The sequence below is a fragment of the Rana temporaria genome, chromosome 1 (assembly GCF_905171775.1).
Source record: "Rana temporaria chromosome 1, aRanTem1.1, whole genome shotgun sequence".
In the NCBI taxonomy this organism is placed as follows: Eukaryota; Metazoa; Chordata; class Amphibia; order Anura; family Ranidae; genus Rana; species Rana temporaria.
Genome location: NC_053489.1, coordinates 53,355,980 through 53,376,328, shown reverse-complemented (window position 1 = coordinate 53,376,328; position 20,349 = coordinate 53,355,980). Strand labels below are relative to the sequence as shown.

The 20,349-nt window shown below is 42.6% G+C and overlaps 1 protein-coding gene and 1 non-coding gene across 5 annotated transcripts in view; both read left to right on the top strand.

Annotated features, from left to right (window-relative positions):
* The window catches only part of ZFR (zinc finger RNA binding protein), a 106,578-nt gene that overhangs the window by 12,087 nt on the left and 74,142 nt on the right, over nucleotides 1–20,349 (top strand). For all 4 annotated transcript variants that reach the window (XM_040337976.1, XM_040337966.1, XM_040337994.1 and 1 more), the window contains exon 2: nucleotides 15,937–16,066. In XM_040337976.1, coding sequence (XP_040193910.1) covers nucleotides 16,030–16,066 — 37 coding nt within the window. In that variant the 5' untranslated portion in view covers nucleotides 15,937–16,029. The remainder of the gene's footprint in view (nucleotides 1–15,936; nucleotides 16,067–20,349) is intronic.
* On the top strand, nucleotides 19,323–19,452 carry LOC120925407. The gene has a single exon (XR_005746681.1). It is a non-coding gene; the product is annotated as a small nucleolar RNA SNORA13 (small nucleolar RNA).

Below are 20,349 nucleotides of genomic sequence, written 5' to 3'. Positions count from 1 at the left end.
AAAGCACCAAAGATGCACTGGAACACAGATGTCCTTAAAGGGGTGTTCCGGTAATTTTTAATGTTTATTAAAATTCAGCAGCTACAAAAAGTGTAGCTGCTGGCTTTTAATAAACATACACTCCCCTGCTCCACGTTCCAGCGACGTGCCGGCCGGGGCTCCGCTCCTCTCTCCCCCCTCTCTGGCGGGCGTCTTCATTCTAAGTGTGGGCACCCGGCCGTGACAGATTTCGGCTTCACGGCCGGGCACCCACTGCGCATGCGCGAGCGCCATTCGATTGGACAGGCGATCGCCTGGGACCTGTCACGTGTCCCGGGCGATCGCCTACAGGGAGGGGCTGCCAAAAGGCAATATGACTATTCGCCTTAGCAGGCCCTCGGCGGAAGTAGGAAGGGGGACAGGAAGTCCCACTCCTCCTGAAGCCCCCCCAAAAAAAACTACATGCCAAATGTGGCATGTAAAGGGGCGAGGACTGGATTAAGCGGAAGTTCCATTTTTGGGTGGAACTCCGCTTTAAGGTTAAGAGAGGGAGGAAAAGCACTGGACTGCATCATCAAAAATGCATGTGCAGAAAAGCATCTGAAATGCATCCGGACTGTGCTCCTATGGTGTGAAAACTGGCCCTGAGAAGGCATAGGTCCTAATCCCAGCTTTGCATAGACACAGGATCCATGCCTTCTGTACTGACAGAACGGGGGTCTGCCTTGTTTACATAGACAGATCACCATTCTCCCTCTACCGAAGGATCAGCAAATACTGGTGAACATTGTGTCAGTGTTACCCGCCGTTCAGCTCCTGCTGTGTATAATCGCAGTGGAAGCTGGCTGCATGCCCCAGAAGCACAACATCATGTACCAGGTACAGAGATCCTGCGCAGCAGAGCCACCTTGTCACTGTATATGCAAGTTATATGGTCGGCAAACAATTTAAATAAGTTCACCTTTGGGGAAAAAAGTAAATAAGGGCTGCTTTTCCCCAGGAATCATTCCTGTGCCATACAAATGCGGAGCCATTTGCGCCCATTCGTTTTGAGCTGTAACTCACTGGACCGTATCAAAAGTAGTGCAACTGGATTGCATGATACTTCTGTACCCTGTGATTCAGGGCAGCATGTGTTTGGGGTGTCGTTTAACCGCTTGCCTGCTGTGCACTTTCACCCCTTTCCTGCCCAGGCCAAATTTTAGCGCTGTCACACTTTGAATGACCATTGCGCGGTCATGCAACTCTATACCCAAATGCCTTTTTTTATATATTTTTTTTTTCACACAAATAGGGCTTTCTTTTTGTGGTAATTAACTATTTGCCCTATAGCTGTTTTACTGCTACAGGGCAATCATGCTGCGCAGTAGTGTGTATGTGTGTGTGTGTGTGTGTGTGTGTGTGTGTGTGTATATATATATATATATATATATATATATATATATATATATATATATATATATATATGTGTACGTATGTGTGTGTATGTATGTATGTGTGTGTGTATATATATATATATATATATATATATATATATATATATATATATAATGGAGAGAGAGAGAAGATATGGCTCGCTTCTTGAGGCCCCGCAAGACCCAATGTCTGCTGGCACCTGCTGATCATTCAGGTTTATTCTAAGCAAGGCAGATCACCGTTTTGTCAGTACATAAGGCATTGATCCTGCCTTCCCTTAGTAAAAGCACCCCCCCCCCCTTCCTCCACTACACTAAAACACCAGCTAGGCACAGTTGACCCTTTGATCGCCCCTGATGTTAACCCCTTCTCTGATAGTGTTTTTAGTTCAGTGACAGTGCATATTTTAGCACTTATCACTGTAATAATGTTGCTGGTCCCTAAAAGGGGAACAAAAAATTGTGTCATTTTATGTCCACCGCAATTTCGCAGTCCCCCATTACTAGTAGTAAAAATTCCATAAATTTATGATCCCATAGTTTGTAGATTCTATAACTCTTGCATAACTCAATATACGTTTTATAGCAGAAAGTTAAAAAAAATTGTGTATTTATTTTTTTGTAGCGTAAAAAATAACCGCAGAGGTGATCAAATTCCACCGAAGGAAAGCTTTATTTGCGGGAACAAGGACATACATTTTATTTAGGTACAGCGTCGCATGACTGCGCAATTGTCAATTATAGTAATGCAGTGCCATATTGCAAGAAATGGCCAAGTCGGGGGGGGGGGGGTAAATCTTCCATAGCTGAAGTGGTTTATCACTGTGTGTGGGTTTTTTTTGTTTTTTCTTTGGTAATCAAATTAAAAAAAGACCAAAAATCCCGGGAAAATATGTTTTCTCCTTCATCAGTGCCCTGATTTATCAGTGTAGATGATGTCCCCCTTTCACATTAGCTGATTACCGGCTCTCTGCTTGAGGAAAGGAATGCTGATAAGTGGCAAGTGTGTTTACACAGCTGTTCACGTGGTAAAGAGGCACTGTGATTGGCACTTTACCCCCATCTGTGATCAGCTGTGTCTGAAGGACACAGCAATCAGAGTGCGCCAGGAGCGGGCGCCTGTGGAATGTCCCCTTCCTTAGAATAACAGCCAAGCAGCTTTTAGTCGCATCAGTTGTTCTCCCTAAAGAGGTTCTAATAAACGTTACCAGGATGACGCCTGCAGGTATCATCATCCCAGTATGACCCCCTAAAGCCGAGGCCGCATATGTGCATACGGTCGGCGCTAAGGGGTTAAAAAAAACTTGCCATGTCGCTTAATTTGGACTGTCTGCTTTCCAAAAAGGGGTCATTAGGGGGATGTAATTATTGTCCTGCCATTTTGAGGGCATTGAAGTGGAGCTCCTCTTTTCTGACTCCCCCCCCCCCCCCCCCCTTCTGGCTGAGTTCACCGCCTCGACCTCACTCAGCCAGAAGTTTGGCCCCCCTCCCCTGCTGCCTGGTCATTCGCTGCCGGTTTCCCTTATAAGAAATGGCGGTGGAAACACTTGAGAGCCGATTGAAAAATCGCTGGATTCGTTGACAGGTAAGTGTCCTTATATTAAAAGCCAGCAGCTATAAATACTGTAGCTGCTGCATTTTAATGGAGCTCCTAATCCAGAAATAAGGTTGTCAGAATTGATCAATTTTCAGATATAAATACCATAGCTTATACACTTATTGTGATTTTTTTTTTTTAACCAGACATGTAGCAGAATACATTTGACCTAAATTTATGAAGACATTTACATTTTATTGGATATGTTTATCAACAGATTATTCAACATTTTCAGTCTTTTTCATTAATATAATAAAAAAAAAAATACTAGCTAAAGCTCTAATTTAGGGCTGCAACTCACGATTATTGTTTTGATTAATCGAATAGCCAAAAAAAAAAATTGCTTTTTTTTTTTTTTTTTTTTTTTTTTTGGGACAATTTGTTGTTGGGCAGATTACAAAACACAAATTGCCGCAAAAACACATTGCATGCTTTTCTGCAGCTTCTCCATTGAAGTATATTGAACCAAAAAAAAATAGCACAGTTTTGCGTTAAAAAGTCCTCGCTCTTTCCAAATACACAACAGCTGAAAAAAAAAAAATCACGGATGTGAACGTGTCCCATAGGAAAACATGTAAATGAACTGTAGTGTGTTTCTGCAAAAAGCACCAAAAGACAGGTGTGACCCCGGCCTGAGATGTTTAGTAACATAATGGGGTTAAGAAAACAAAAAGTACAAAGAGCAAATAATCGCTACTGTAAGGGGTTCATTTTTTTACTGTGGGACAGTGAAAGTAATATTTACAGTAGCGATTTGCTTTTTTATACTATAAAGAGCCAATTTCAGTTTTCTTAACCTCATTATGGTACTGGCCGATCGATTATGAAAATTGTAATCGATTAATTTCATAATCGATTAGTTGTTTCGGGCCCTACTCTAATTGTGTAAAAATAAATAAATAAAAGTAGCACAGTGCTGAATAGCAAAACGCGGCCTAGTAATGAATGGGGTTAAAACCTTCCAGAGTGTGTATAATTTAAGTAGAACTAAAGCAAAAAAAATGTTTTCTTGTTTCCATAAAGGATTTGGTATAACACCTGTGAAGCTTATTTTTGCCATCTGTGTCCAATTGGGGAGATTGACCTTCACTTCCTGCCCCAGAGACAAAATTGGAAGCGAGTAAGAAAACTTGGGTTGGATTTCCCTTCTATTACTGTTCTGGGGACAACTTTCATTGATAATTTCATTGATCATGGTAAACAGGACAAATAGAGAGGGTGAATCTCCCTAAGGGGGACACAGAGAGTAATATTAACTGCTCAGTGGTTTTGCACAGAGCAGCCCTGATCCTCCTCTTTTCGGATCCCTCGCTGGGGGTTTCTGGCTCCTCCCTCTTGACCAGTCTCCCAGATGGCAAGCCTTTTGCCATGGGGGCACTGATGCGTGCTCGCTCCCGAGCCCTGTTCCTATTCATCCAAAAGGCACATAGAGCTGTGGCTCAACACTTCCCCCCCCACCCCCCCACCCCGCAGCCTCTCGGTTACTTACTGGCTGTGATTGACAAGAGTAAGCCAATAGCACTCACTGCTATGACTCATTCAGTGAGCAGAGACCTGGGACAGCCGAGGCCTTCTGTGCATATCGCTGGATCGAGAGGGGGTTTGGGGGGGGTAAAAAACTTTCAACCTTTACAACCACTTTAAAAAGTGACTGAACTGATGAAATGAACAGTCTGTATGTATGAATGGAGCCCTGGGCCCTTTTCATATGGGGTGGATCCACTCAGGGGACACATCTCCGCTGACATCCGTCTCTCCATAGGAGTCAATGGATGGCCCACTCAGAAAAAACGGACAGGTGGATTCGAGTGGGCTTGCCGTGTGAAAGGGGCCATAAAGGGTTAGTTCACGTTTTTGGAAAAGATTGACTAACACCATATACTTGCTTCCTGTGAGTGATGAGCTTAGGGCTGAAACAACGAATCGATTAATCGACAACGAATTGATTACAATTTTCATAATCGATTAATCGGCCAGTAACATAATGGGGTTAAAAAACTATAATTAGCTCTTTATAGTACAAAAAAGCAAATCGCTACTGTAAATATTACTTTCACTGTCCCACAGTAAAAAAAATAACCCCTTACAGTAGCGATTATTTGCTCTTTTTGTACTTATTTTTGTTTTTTTAACCCCATTATGTTACTAAACATCTCAGGCCGGGGTCACACCTGTTTTTTGGTGCTTTTTGCAGAAACACACTACAGTTCATTTACATGTGTTCCTATGGGACACGTTCACATACATGATTTTTTTCAGCTGCTGTGTATTTGGAAAGAGAAAGGACTTTTTAACGCAAAACGGTGCTATTATTTTTTGGTTCAATATACTTCAATGGAGAAGCTGCAGAAAAGCATGTTTTGTGTTTTTGCGGCAATTTGTGTTTTGTAATCTGCCCAACAACAAATTGGCCCAAAAATGTTTAAAAATGCAATTTTTTCTTTTTTTAAGGCTATTATGTGATTAATTGAAACAATAATCGGCCAACTAATCGATTATGAAAATAATCGTTAGTTGCAGCCCTAGTGAGCTGTAGGTACTACACAACCGATGCAGTGGTCCTAGAATTTGAAATGCCCACTCTTCTCCCCTCTTCAGTGCTTCTGGGTTGGTTGAGTAACAGCGATTCGCTTTGCCCATGCTGGCAAATCCAGAATTGCTCTGATCCATCCTGGAAGCCTTGCAGGGAGAAGAGTGGGCATTTCAAATGCCCAGACCACTGCATGGGCACTGACGCCTCATCGCTTGCAAAGGTAAGCACGACGAGGACCCTGGTGGGGAGGATATCTTCCCATTCAGAGGTTGCTTTGATTGGATGATGAGGTGGCTGTGGGGCACATCTGTAATGCAATAAAAAATCAGCAGGATTTTCCTATTCCTTTTTATGAAAAAAAAAATCTTTGCCTCACAACAAATGTTAAAATACTCCTTGCAGAGATTGTTGGCATAGACCATGAGGGAAGGTGGAATCGCTCTGAAGTGGGTATATGTGGGATTTGGTTTCCAATACCCTAAAGCGCAGCACATTGTGTGAAGGAACCCTGTTGTAAATGTTTTCTCTTGTCTAAGTATTCTATCAGTGATGGTGGTGGTAGCAGGCTGCTTGTAGATGCACATAGTGTCAGTTTCTTGTTGTGCTCGGCAACCCTCTGGTAGTGAGATCTCTGTGCATGACCACCCATGCATGCACTTTCCTCACCATTATCAGCAAGCTCCCTCCCTTGTTTTAATTAAAGTGAACCTTTTGAAGTCTGCATGAATACATTTGTGTCTTGTTACAATGTATAGAAAAAAGCACAAAAACAAGCCATACCATCCATCATTAAAAACCCTTGAGCTCCAGGCAGATGACTTTGCTAAGGTTGAGAAGTGACCTGACTGCAACATTGTAGTAAATCGCAAGGTCAGAGGCAGATGATTGGAAGACATTTGTGAACACCGCAAAGGCACCGGGATTTACATGGTTCTCTGCAAGTCACCACCCCAGTCCAGGAGGTAGATGCTGACCCTGAATTATGCCTGAGCAAGGATGGTGCTATCTTCCTAGGGGGGGAAAAGCATTGTCCGGAAGATTATGAAGACCCCTGTGAGAATAATAATCACCTGTTAGTTTTGGTATATTAGTGGTTATAAAGCCTAACGATTTTCAACTTAAAGCATTTGCTCCTTAAAAAAAAAAAGAAAACATGTTATACAGTGCTTGTGCTGTGCAATTTGTCCCCTTGAATTACCTGGCTGATTCTGCCAGCTTCTACCCTCCCCTCTGTAAACTGACCACGGTTCATCATGGCTGCTGAGCCCCGACACTGTGGTCAGTTTATGTGCCTCGTCATCTGCTGTCTGCTTTCCCCCCTCCCCCTCTCTACCTGTCGACTTGTGACAGTGCCTGCCCCTCCTGCTGCTGAAATAACATTTTCATATTATCCAATCTGTCTCCTAATGCAGTGCCCCCCCGTGTGTGTGATTTATAAAAGAGAGAGAGAGTCTTATCCACTGCAGCTTTTCCAGAAGGTTTCTTTCATTAAAGCGGTTCTCCACCCTAAAGTGGAGTCCCGCTGATCGGAACCCGCCCCCCCTCCGGTGTCACATTTGACACCTTTCAGGGGGGAGGGGGGTGCAGATACCTGTCTAAAGACAGGTATTTGCACCCACTTCCGGCCACACGCTACGGGCGAAAGACGGGTTTTTCTGACTTCCCGTCTGTCGCCCGTTGTGTGCTGGGAACACTCGGCTCCCAGCACACAGCGTGTGAGCCAATCGGCGGGCGCAGCGCGACTCGCGCATGCGCCGTAGGGAACCGGGCAGTGAAGCCGCAGCGCTTCACTTCCTGGTTCCCTCAGCGTGGATGGCGGGGGGAGCAGCAGAGAGACGAGCGATCGCTCGTCTCTGCTGCGATCAGCGCTGGACTCCAGGACAGGTAAGTGTCCTAATATTAAAAGTCAGCAGCTGCAGTATTTGTAGCTGCTGGCTTTTAATATTTTTACCCCGTGGCACATCCGCTTTAAGGTAGTTTATGATCCCCCCCCATTTAAAATTCCTACTGTCCCTGCCTCATGGCTTTGCAAGTATTAATGCAGACCTTAGGCCTACAGTAACATGGCAGTTTAATATTACTTGAATATGTGCACTACAGTCTTGCTAATATCAGGAACATTTGCAACGTTACCCAGCTATTTGCAGTGGTTTTCAGTGATCCATGTAACAAGCTTGCTACAAAGCTAGAAAGTAGGGACTTTTCACTTACACAATGGGACAATTGTCAATCTGCCTGTGACTGCAAAACAAAGTGGACTGGAAGATTGGAATGCAACACACACAAGAACAGGGTGTTTATTGTGAAGTTTGTATCGGAAACCTTTCCACGGATAGAAGAGCAAAACGCAGCACTGTCCTGCAGAATCTTTCCCAGTTGGAATATTAAAATGAAGTCCGAATATACAAGCTAATATATACTTTTAGTTCTGTTTAGCCCTGGATATTGACCGTTCAAAATCACATAAGTCGCACCCTATTACCGGAAATGGAACGTTTCAAATATCGGGTGACAGTGGTGTAGTGGATAGCGCCTTCGCCTAGCAGTCAAAAGGGTTGCTGGTTTGAATCCCAACCATGACACTACCTGCCTGGCGTTTGCATGTTCTCCGTGTGTCTGCGTGGGTTTCCTCCGGGTACTCCGGTTTCCTCCCACGCTCCAATGACATGCTGGTAGGTTAATTGGATCTTGTCTAAATTGTCCCTAATATGTGTTTGATTGTGAGTTGGGGACTTTTAGAGTGTAAGCTCCTTGAGGGTGGGGACTGATGTGAATGTATATGTAAAGTGCTGCATACATTGACGGCCCTATACAAGTACCTGAAATAAATTAAATAAAATGGTTCCAACTTGAGTTGCAGCAACTTTGAAAAAGGCTCCTGCACTACTTTTTTAGGATTTCATTGCAATTTGCATAGACTTCTGTTAAATGAAGTCGCAAGCTGCAATGAAATCGGAGGTGCAATCGCACTAATCTGCGGCTTTGAAATCGCTGTGGATCTTTCAGCAATTCTACACTACGCCGCCGCAACTTATTTTTTTTCTTCGAATCTACAAAGAATTCGCACTGTAAGTTACGGCGGCGTAAGGGCGCGGAATTCAAATGGATGTAATGGGGGCGTGTTTTATGCTAATACGTCGTGACCCGACGTAAACACATTTTTTTAAATGCTTCCGCGGTGACGTCATTCTACGCAAATCCCCATTCGCGAACGACTTGCGCAAATGATGTAAAAATTTCAAAATTGTACGCGGGAACGACGGCCATACTTAACATTGAGTACGCCTCATAACAGCAGCTTTAACTATACGCCGGAAAAAGCCGAACGAATACGATGTAAAAAAATGCGCCGACGTACGTTCGTTGATCACGCTGCAATATTATAACTTCATAGAAGGCCAAAACTCTTTGTAGTTTTAGGTGGTGGTGGCAGTTTAGAAATCCTGTAGGTTGCGGTCAGAGACTGACAGGGTTTTATGTACTGTAATCTTTCTAAAATGGGAAGCAAGTATTGATTTTAGATATACATTAAAGAGGAAGTAAAGCCTTGTAAAAAAAAAAAAAAAAACTCCATGCAAGACGGGCATAATGAGCATAGCATACTAGCTCATTATGAAGTACTTACCTGAGATCGAAGCCCCCGCAGCCGTCCTTGTTTGCCTCTCCTCCATCTCTCCCGGAGTGACTTCCAGGTATCGCGGCTCCGGCGATGTGACTGGCTGGAGCCGCAATGATGTCACTTCTGCGGGTGCCGCCACTAACAGCATGATCGCCGTTAGAAACTGTGCATACTAGCTCATTATGCCTTTATCTTGCAGGTGTTTTTTTTTATTTTTTATAAAGAAATGCTTTAGAGGGTTTACTTCTATATCTATATATATATATATATATTTTTTTTTTATTATTATTTTTTTTGCTCAAATTACTTGGAACCCCCCCAAACATTTTTTTTTCCCATTGAAAATTTATAGACACCCTAGAGTGGCTCACTTTTTTTTATCCCCTGTAATAGGAAAAAAAGCATGCCAGGTCATCTTAAATGACCTCAGATCTCATATTTGCACTAAAATGCAATAATAAGAAAAATTAAATGTCATTATTTTTTAATTTCCCCTTTTAAGACCATTGGGCGGAAGTGACTTTGCTTTTGCCATTCAATGTTATGGAGCCAAGCAGGAGCCATCTTTCCCTCACTCGGCTCCATACCTGTCGGGGGAAGTATGCGATCGTCTCCACCGCTCTCGATGGCTTCGGTAAGCGATGGAGGGGGGTGTCCCCTTTCCTGCACCTGATAAGTGATCTTGCGGGGAATCCGCCACGGAGACCACTCATATCTGAAAGTCAGCCGCTCGCTGTTTAAAATACCAAGGTTATGGCAGCAGGTGGCTGCCATAAAGGTATTTAGCGTCAAAGTGCCAACGTATAATAACGGTTTGCGCTAAGTGGTTAAAATCAAATGGTGGGAGGCTACAGCAGGAACTGATCTGTGTCAGACATTTGTGAATACAGCCAGCAACTGCACATACATCAGAATATACAGTGAGGGGGGGGGGGGGGAGTATTTGATCCCCTGCCGATTTTGTACATTTGCAAATTGACAAAAAGAATGATCAGTCAACAGTGAGAGAGAGAATAACAACAAAATAATCCAGAAAACGCATTTCAAAAAACTTATAAATTTGCATTTTAATGAGTGACAAATTATTTGATCCCCTATCAATCAGCAAGATTTCTGACTCCCAGGTATCTTCTATACAGGTAAGGAGCTGAGATTAGGAGCACTCTCAAGGGGAATGCTCCTAATAGGGCTGCAACTAACGATTATTTTCATAATCGATTAGTGGGCCGATTTATTCTTTCGATTAATCAGTTAATAACCCTAAAAAAAAAAAGAAATTTTTCTGCAAATTGCAGTTTAATTTTTTTTGGGCCAATTTGTTGTTGGGCAGATTAAAAAACACAAATTGCCACAAAAATGCTTTTCTGAAGCTTTTCTATTGAAGTATATTGAACCAAAAAAACAAAATGGCACCATTTTGTGTTAAAAAAAAAAAAAGTCCTTGCACTTTCCAAATACACAACAGCTGAAAAAATCATGGATGTAAAACCATGTAAATGAACTGTAGTGTGTTTCTGCAAAAAGCATAGATGTGTGACCCAGGCCTGAGATGTTTAGTAACATAATAGGGTTAAAAAAATAAAAATTAGTACAAAGAGCAAATAATCGCTACTGTAAGGGGTTCTTTTTTTTCTGTGGGACAGTGAAAGTAATATTTACAGTAGCCATTTGCTCTTTTTGTACTATAAAGGGATAATTTTAGTTTTTTTAACCCCATTATGTTACTGGCCGATTAATCGATTGTGAAAATGGTAATCGATTAATTTCATAATCGATTAGTTGTCGATTAATCGATTAGTTGTTTCGGCCCTAGCTCCTAATCTCGGCTTGTTTCCTGTATAGAAGACCTCTGTCCACAGAATCAATCAATCAGATTCCAATCTATTCACCACGGCCAAGACCAAAGAGCTGTCCAAGGATGTCGGACAAGATTGTAGACCTACAGAAGGCTCGAATGGGCTACAAGAATTACTGTCCATCTCCCTCAGTCTAGGTCTCTCCCTAGGGCACTGTTTCTCAATTCCAGTCCTCAAGGCGCACCAACAGGTCATGTTTTCAGGATTTCCCTCAGATGAAACGGCTGTGGTAATTACTAAGGCAGTGCAACTGATCAAATCACCTGTGCAAAATAATGGAGAGCCTGAAAACATGACCTGTTGGTGCATGCACCTTGAGGACTGGAATTGAGAAACACTGCCCTAGGGGGAGCTGTCCCAGCTAGGACAACAGTGATTACTGCTAGCGGCTTTAGCCACTGGCAATCGCATGTAGAAATCCGACAAGCTGTTTCTTCCCAAGTCGGTCCAATCAGCCTGCCCATAGATGGTTTGAATGCAGGGGCTGTTTTTTTTTTTTTTTTGTAACGTACGAAAGGGTATCTTATCCTTTTAAAGCAGAACTAAACCTAACTTTTAAGAAATCTTGTTTAGCAACAGGATTTCTTGTCTGACATCAGATTTTTGCTTTTTTTTTTTTTTTTTTTATGACCAGAATGGCCTTTGCAGGCTAAGCTTGGCGGAGCGCTACCTTTTTGTTAACGTTCCCTACTTTAGTACAGCTGCTAAAAAAATGAAATCTTGTCTTGTATATGTTTTAAAGAAAATTTAGAACCATTTTCCCACTATGGACAGCGTAAACCTTGTCATCAGTGTGTGGTTTTCTTTTTTGTTTTTCTTAATCACCAGAATTGGTAGTAGTGAACTTTAGAGGTTGGTTTCAGTTTCTGGTAGCCTGAGATGAGCTCAGCCCACTGCATGTTTTATTTGTATGTCTCCAGTGTTCATTATTCATGTAATGAGCTCATGTTAACTCTTTACTAACTAAATATTGAGCCATGCAAAACCACCCATTATCCAATTATTGGGCATCTTTGCTGAGTTGTCTAGTGCAGCTGTGGCTACAAATTTTCAAGTAACAAACAATTAGGTTTTGTTCACACCATATCCGTTGGGCTTGTAAGAAAAGAAATGTCTGCACATCCAGGAATTCTGATTGCCTTTTATCGTTCAAAGACACCAACACGAGGTCACGTAGACGTGTTTCACACAAACATTTTGTGCTTAATCATGATTAAGCACAAGATGTTTGTGTGAAACGCATCTAGGTGACCTCGTGTTGGTGTCTTTGGTGTTATCACTTTGAACGATAAAAGGCAATCGTAATTGCTGGATGTGCAGCCATTTCTTTTCTTACAAGTTTCCCACAGAGACGGTCCCGGGCTGACACTCTTCGAGACATTCCACCTCAGGTTATCATCGTACACTTGGAGCAGCAGCTCTCTTTGTATATATCTGTTGGGCTACTTTTGATCTGCAGTGCAAAGGCCCATGTAAAACAATTTCTACGTGCTAGGGATGCACCACTAACAGTTTTTAAAGACAAATTTGTCACATTTTGCACCTTTTTCGAGGGGGAGAAGATACCTGTTTAATACAGGTATTGGCTCCTGCTTCCGTTGATGGATTGCCGCACATTTCGAGGTAATCGGTGATATGTGTGGCCCCTCCTCCGTCCCTCTTGCTGTCTTATGGGAGACACACAGGTCCCAGAAGATGGCAGGGACCAGTGGGGATGCGCAACTCGCGCATGCGCAATAGGAAACCAGGCTGTGAAGCCGCAATTCTCTTACTGAAGATGCCGACGCCTCCACCTGAGGGGGACGGATCAATTTCAGGTGAGGACATTGTGGGCTCACTGGACAGGTAAGTGTCCTAATATTAAAGCGGAGGTCCACCCGCTTTAATTAAAAAAAAATTTTAAGCCGGCAGCTACAAATACTGCAGCTGCTGACTTTAAAAAAATGGACACTTACCTGTCCAGCGCGCACGCAATGTCAGCAGACGAGGCTGAGCAATCGCTCGGTCCTCAGGTGCCCCCGCCACCATCCTCGGTGAGGGAATCAGGAAGTGAAGCCTTGCGGCTTCACTGCCCGATTCCCTACTGCGCATGTGCGAGGATCGTTGCGCGCCGTCAATGGTCCCCGCTCTCTCCTGAGAACAGTGTATCTGCACCTCCCCCCTGAAAGGTGCCAAATGTGACACCGGAGGGGGGAAGGGATCCAAAAAGCAGAGGTTCACTTTTTGTGCGAACCTCCGCTTTAACAGTCAGCAGCTGCAGTATTTGTAGCTGATGACTTTTAATTTTGTGGGTTTTTTTCCCGTCGAAACTCTGCTTTAGCCCAGGTTCACACTGGGTACGATTTGGTTCGATTTGAGATGCGATTTCACTTGTGAAATCGCATCTCAAATCGGCGGCATTTGCCGGCAATTGTCGGCAATGGCACCGTCCTAATCGGTGCGACGCCGCATCTGCAGCGCTGCACCGATTTCAAAAAGTAGTTCCTGTACTACTTTTTGCGATTTAGGGCCACGATTTACATAGACATCTGTGCAGAAACCTGCACAGATGTCTCTTAAATCGCGGCCGAAATCGGGACTGCCAGCGGGAGTGAAATCGTGCGAGTTCAGCTGAACTCGCACGGCTTCACTCCCGCAGCCCAGTGTGAACCAGGGCTTAACCAACCTATCTCTCAATGCTGTTCATTTACTTTTGCCCGCTGTGGCTATGGGGTTTCTCAACAGTCACAGCCCATCTCTCCTCCCATCTCCCCTATTGTATTACTGAGTCAGCAGTGTTGGAAAGGATTGAATTTATACAATAATAATAAAGTATCAGATCAGTCTTTGGGCCTAGTCACACTTGTCCATTGTCCTCTAGTAAAACACACGTTGGCACGTAAAAATACATTTGCTGTAGAAATCATGTTCTTTGCCATTTGGTTGTTTCATACATATGCCCTGCAGGTTGTTTTGCTTTTTTATTGCTTTAGGTATGCTATCGGGTACCCATTTACACCTACTTGTGGACGATACCAGGCGTTTTCCAAAGCCTGCACATTGATGTAAATGGACCCTTTTTAAAGGCAAAAAAATGTAATCCTGATAACTGCATGGAGTTCCTGCATGTGGTAATTGATTCAACCCATTTGTTTTAAAATTAGAAATGAATGAAAAACCTTTGCATAAATAAGTAATATATCAAAAAAAAAATCCATCTATAGAATCTATATCTATTGGTTTTTAATAGGAAAGCAGAGGGACTGACAAGAACACCAGGCACTTCACACAAAGGAAGCAATACAAAGAATAGGATAGTTTCTCATACAAGTACATGGTACAGCAGGTACATATCAGGAATATGAAGTGCTGGGTCTACGTATTCTATGAAAGCTGCCAAACTTTTTTTTATTCTTTATACAGAGGAATGTAACTAATATTTGTGTGTGTGTGTGTGTGTGTGTGTGTGTGTGTGTGTATATGTATATATATGTATATATGTATATATATATATATATATATATATATATATATATATATATATATATATATATATATATATATATATATATATATTCTATCCCAAACCCCTTGAATGGTCAGTTTTTGACCTGCTTCATATAAAAGCAAGGGACAATACAAATAGACTTACATTTGGAATTGAGAATGTTGTAATTGCAAGTGTTCAAGTCCCCTTGGTAAAGTACAATCTATTTTGTGACTGGTTCCTTAACACCATTGTTAGACTATCAGTATTTTATTCGTGAGTTGGCTTTTTTTTTGTTATTATTTATATGTAAGGTAATTGTAAAGATTTTGATGATTTTATTTATTTATTTATTTTTGAAAATAAATACTACTGCTTGTATAATGTTGTGCTGTTCAGTGGTTATACACAGAGCAGCCCTGATCCTCTTCCTCACCCTCTTCTTGGGTCCCCTGCTGGTGCTCCTGGCTCCTCCCCGTCACACTGAGTGTCCCCATAGGAAGCAGCTTGCTATGTGGGGACACTTGTGCGTGCTCGCTCCTGAGCTGGGCTATTTGTGCCTATTCAGACACACAGCCTGGCTTGGCCCTGATCTGTGCTCATAAGTTTTGACTAATGGCCAATGGTTCCCACTGTTCTGAGCCAAGCCTGTAAGAGTCGGGAAAGGGGAGAAGAGCTGCTGCAGACATGCACAGTGGTGGTCAGGTGAATATTTGGAGTGGGGTGCTGCTTTTTACTAAAAGGGGGATATTGTATAAATTTTATTTGCAGCTTTATACTTGCCTAGCTTAATGCAGCATCAGTCTGACGCGGGCTCCAACACTGAGAACCGAGCAATCAAACACCGCCAGTCGCTCGGTTCTTGGGGCTCCCTGAGCAGAGAGCTGGTGACTGTCAGCCATTGGCTCTCTACTCTTGCCCCCCACCTTGCTCACTGAAGTGCTGGGATGTTGAGGGGGCGTGAGAGGCTGGGTGCCGGTCCAGGCATGTGGGCATATCCCGACTATATGGTGGTGCTCTTGCCTGAGCTTGGACTGGCTCTGTGATGACAGCAGACTTCAGCCCGCTGTCTGCTGAAAACTGGTCACAGGAGCGCTGAACAAATTGCACTCCTATAATCCACAGAAGTACTTGGTTTTACCTTATACTGTATTGCCGTTTTGCTAGGTCAGTGCTTTTGCTTGTCTAACCTTTTTTGTGTTCAGTTTAAATACATTGTTTTTGATTGCATGTTTAGTGAGAGCAGCAAGCAGTTTGTCATTTTGCTTTCACACTGAGCATTTGGTTTCTTGATTGAAACTGAGAGCTATGTGACCTTCTTGTGCTCTGATAAGGGAAAGCTGCATCTACACATTTCTCCAGCTCCTCATCAGCCCCTGCACACAGTAATAAGACAGCAGATTAAAATAAGCAGCTTGCAGCCTAAAGCATCACGTTTCTCTTCAGTAAAAGTCTGTGCCTTTCTTTACAGCTTTTACACGGGAATCGTAACTACTTGCACCTGCATGTGTGAGTTATGACCAGGAATTGAAGTCGTTTGATTCGTCAGCTAAGAGAAGAACCCATGATTCCTATATGCCCTGTAGTTTCTTTCACCTATGGTAAGTATCATTCAGTCATTGAGTTTTGTTAATCTATATGTTTGTGTTCTGCGAGAGCTTCTATCCTCTTATTCTACTCTTCCTGGAATGCTGATCAGCGCTGTACTGCATAATCTACTAATACCTTTGGCTGGTCACCTAGAGGTTATGTTGTGCAGTTTGATTGGTCATACCCTGCCTGCTTATATATTCTCACTCTTGAAATGGATATATCTATCTTTTTTTTATAAAAAATTAAAGTTTAAGCCATCAGAAAGATTGTAAGTGGTAGAAAGTAGCATTTGTATGTTTTTCTTGTGGTGCCATTTGCTGATCTGACAGGCGCATGCTTAACATATAATTTTTATTTTTTTGTAGACCGCAAAGGGTCACTACGGTTGCAAGAAAAATAATAAATCGGCACAAAACTGGCATGAATTAAAACTGAACTCTAGTCAATTTTTTGGGGCATGGCACCAGTCACATTTTACCTCTAATGACCTGCATCCCATGTCTGATTGACTGCTGTTTACTGTACAAACCCTCCGTTCGGTGATCCTGTATATTGTATGGAGTGATGATCTTCTGGTGCTGCAGGAATGAGAGGCTGTGACGGTAAGGAATCATCCAGTGGAAGCCTCCCAGGGGGGTTATGACATAATGTACAAGTATGCACAGCATATTGGTACATTATGGCAGACTTGCCTGTTTTGTCATATGGTGTCCTCCAGTGCACCGCTGAGACCGATCCAGTGTGCCCACCGTCACTTCTATCTTCACCTGTCTTCCGTCTGGGTCCAGTGCCTTTGGGCACTTTATAGGCCAAGCTACGATGATGCCACTCCCTCGCATGCGCACGGGAGTCCCATCCCTGCAGCATGAATCGGGACCGGTATTGTTCGCGGCACGGTGAACATGACTGCTCACAGGCAGGAAGCATTTATGGCAGAAGAGACCAATAGGGCCTTAATACCCTGCATTACCCTGCATGTCAGCCATTTGTTGACAAACCAACTTTACTTCCACTTTAACACTCCCTTTCATCTCCCCTCATTCATTCACATAAAGCCTTGTGTGTTTTTCTCAGGATACAAGGTATTCTGTAAAATAGAGATGGGGAAGATGAACGACGGGATCTCCCTTTTGCCTGTTTAGAGAATGCCTTACATTTAGTAAAGGGGGCATTTTTGTGAATGGACAAGGAGGAGAAAGGGAATACATGATCATTCGCTGTCGCCGCTCTTCACCCCTGCAGCACTGCTCTAGTAGTATCCAAGATCACTGAAGTGAGGATTTGTACAGTAAACATCAGCCTGCTGGGCATAAGATTCTATACATCAGAGGTAAATTATTTGACTGACTGGTGCTGAATCTCTCCCCCCCCCCCCCCCCAGAAAATTGCCAGAGTTTAGCTTTAAAATGACACTGTTGCTGAATAAAACTAAACATGTAAAATGTTATACTTGCCTGTACTAACTGCTTTTTTGTAGAATCTTAATTTTGTTGCACAAAGTAACCAAGAAATGTACTCCTGACACCTCTGGCTGCGTTTGATTCCTGCATTCCGCCACGGTATGGCTTCCTCTGGCCCATTCGATGCTACTGTGTTCTGTAGAGAAGTGGGGGGCCAACTGGAAAAACCAAGGAGTGCGGGGGGGGGGGGGGGGTGGAGGCATCAAACGTAGCAGACAGTGATCCGAAGATATTCAGGCTGCTTTGCACTAATGGGCGCCTCAGACAGGTAAGTATAAAGTCTTATCTCTTACTGCTTTTTGGCTTTATTTTATGTTTTAGCAGCAAGGTTATTTTTAAACTGTATTTCCCCTCATGCATTCAATTAGGATAACACTTTATATTTGTTACATGTTCCCATTCACATAGCATAACATATAATGCAAATATTTTAATACTTGGGTTTAACATGTTCTTTCCTGAAAACTAAAAAAATCTCACTTTGCTTTTTTTTAGTTATCTGCAATGCTTACAAGGTGCTGTGGAGGCCATTATAGCATTATTTTTACCCTGCCTGTAATGTGCTGGCAGGTCTCGTTATCCGCTGTAAACTAGATTTGTCCTAGCAAGTGCTTTACGTATTGTTCCTAGCCTTGCTTAAGGCTTCATTCATATATACAGTAACTGAATGCAATGTTTGTCTTAATTGTACAAAACGGAGCTTGTTTTCATAACCCATGGTTATATGCCCTATGGGGTATCATCATGTATTATCAATACAAGATTTATGTCCTTGTGTGTTCCTTTTTGTTTTCCCTTTTGGATAGGGTGGTGATTAGAACGCTGTCAGTTTTTTTTTTTTTTTTTTTTCCGGTGTCCCTATTGGGCCCCTTTCACACTGCCGTGACTTAAGTCATGTGATTTTTACTTAATTTCACGGAATGCCTGTGTAAAATTGAGGTCTATGGACCAAAACTCGCATGAAAGTCCGACCAAAGTAGTACTGTAGTCATTGGAAATCATGGGGTACAACTTGTCATACGACTCTGCAGTCCCAAGCCGCAGGACAAGTCGCACAAGTGTGAAATGGGCCTTAGACCCCATACACACTATCGGATTTTCTGCACATTTTTGTCTTCAGATTTACCAAAACCATATAGAATGAGGTCAAACCCTAAGAGTTTCAATTTGTATGCAAACAGGCAGGCCCTTGCACTACATGGTTTTGGTAAATCTGAAGACAAAAATCTGCAGAAAATCTAATAGTGTGTATGGGGCCTTAGGGATGTTCACCCTCTCTATTTGTCCTGGTGACTGTTCTCCCCAAAAGTGAAAAATCTTAAATTGTGTGTGGTCACTCACTCGCTGTTTTGGATAAGAGAAATTAAGTGATGGGGATCTCTCCAGAGGGACACAGATGGCAGAAAAATTCTGACAATGGTTATAACCCTCCCTTTATCCAACAGTGAGGGGAGGGGGGGGGGATATTCACTCCGTTCCACTTTAATCGTAGAAGAAATTGACCAATGAAGTTTTTTTTTTTTTTTTGTACTTTTACATGTGCTCAGAGTTTTGGATGTGTCTCTACATTTACATTTTATGAATGTCCTATAAACACACACAAGCATATTGTATGTCATTGGGTGTGTGAACGAGGCCCAGCACCACCACATTCACAAATGTCTGTTGTAATGTAGTGTGAATCCAGTTTGTGTTTTTGATGCACATTCATAAAGCACATGGTAGAGAGAGTTTGATGGTAACACACCTAAAATGCATGTCAGAAATATAAACTGGCCCCACAGGGAAACAAAAAATCCCTCTCTGCCTTTGTGTTGCACATTTACTTTGAAAGTAGTAAATGAGGTGTCAAAAAAGGCAAAAATAAAACCCACCATAGCCTGCTACACCTTGTGATACTCAGCACTTGGTTGTATGGCTGTGCTGGAATAAACTTTTAAGGCATGAACAGCACAATGTTGGAAATGCATCTGTCCCGGGTTTCTGCCATGCTGCATGAAAGTCAATTCTAGAAATGTATAAAAACATGAATGGTAGTCTCATTGCCGTTATTGTGATCATGTATACACAAGGAAAAAAAATCCCTCCTTTTAGATAAACATGGCTACATAGTGCTGTATTGGGTTGTAATTCGGTTATGTGTAAAAAAGAAAAATCCCTTCAGCCCAAAATGACTTTGGTCACAAAGACTTAAAGGATTAGTTCACCTTCAGAACATGTTACGCCTGTATCTAGGATACTCAAAAATATTCCGATTGCACACCTTCCGGCAAAATGGCCAAGTAGTAAAAGGGTGCTGAAACGATCACCGGCTGGGAACCGGAAAGCAAATCATATATATATATACTCGCCAGCACACCAGGAATCATAACGTCCAAAGATTTAATGCATATCTATTATGTCAAAAAGAGCAACGTTTCGAGGCCACGCAGGACCTCTTCGTCAGGCAAAAAGATACAAATACAATAAAGCAAACAAATATATAAGAAGCTGTCACCAATGAAAATCTTTGAAAAATAAAACCCACCCACCCCAAACACCTCCTCCCTCTACCCACCCATCCAATCAGGAGTCTACATTAGGTATGTTATGCAAGCACCTATTAGTGATCAGTTAATCACAAACAAGCATGAGCAAAGAGTCACATGGGGTACATACCCCCAGCTGTGTTCACGATCAAAACAGTGATCGCATAGCTGCTCAGTTGTACATTGCCAGAAAAAATGTATAATGTGACAGCGCGACTTGTAAAACAAGCCGCTGTGATATGGTTCAATGGGAGGTACTAGAGAGGAAGCGTGCTATATTCACCCAGGATAAGATGATAAGTG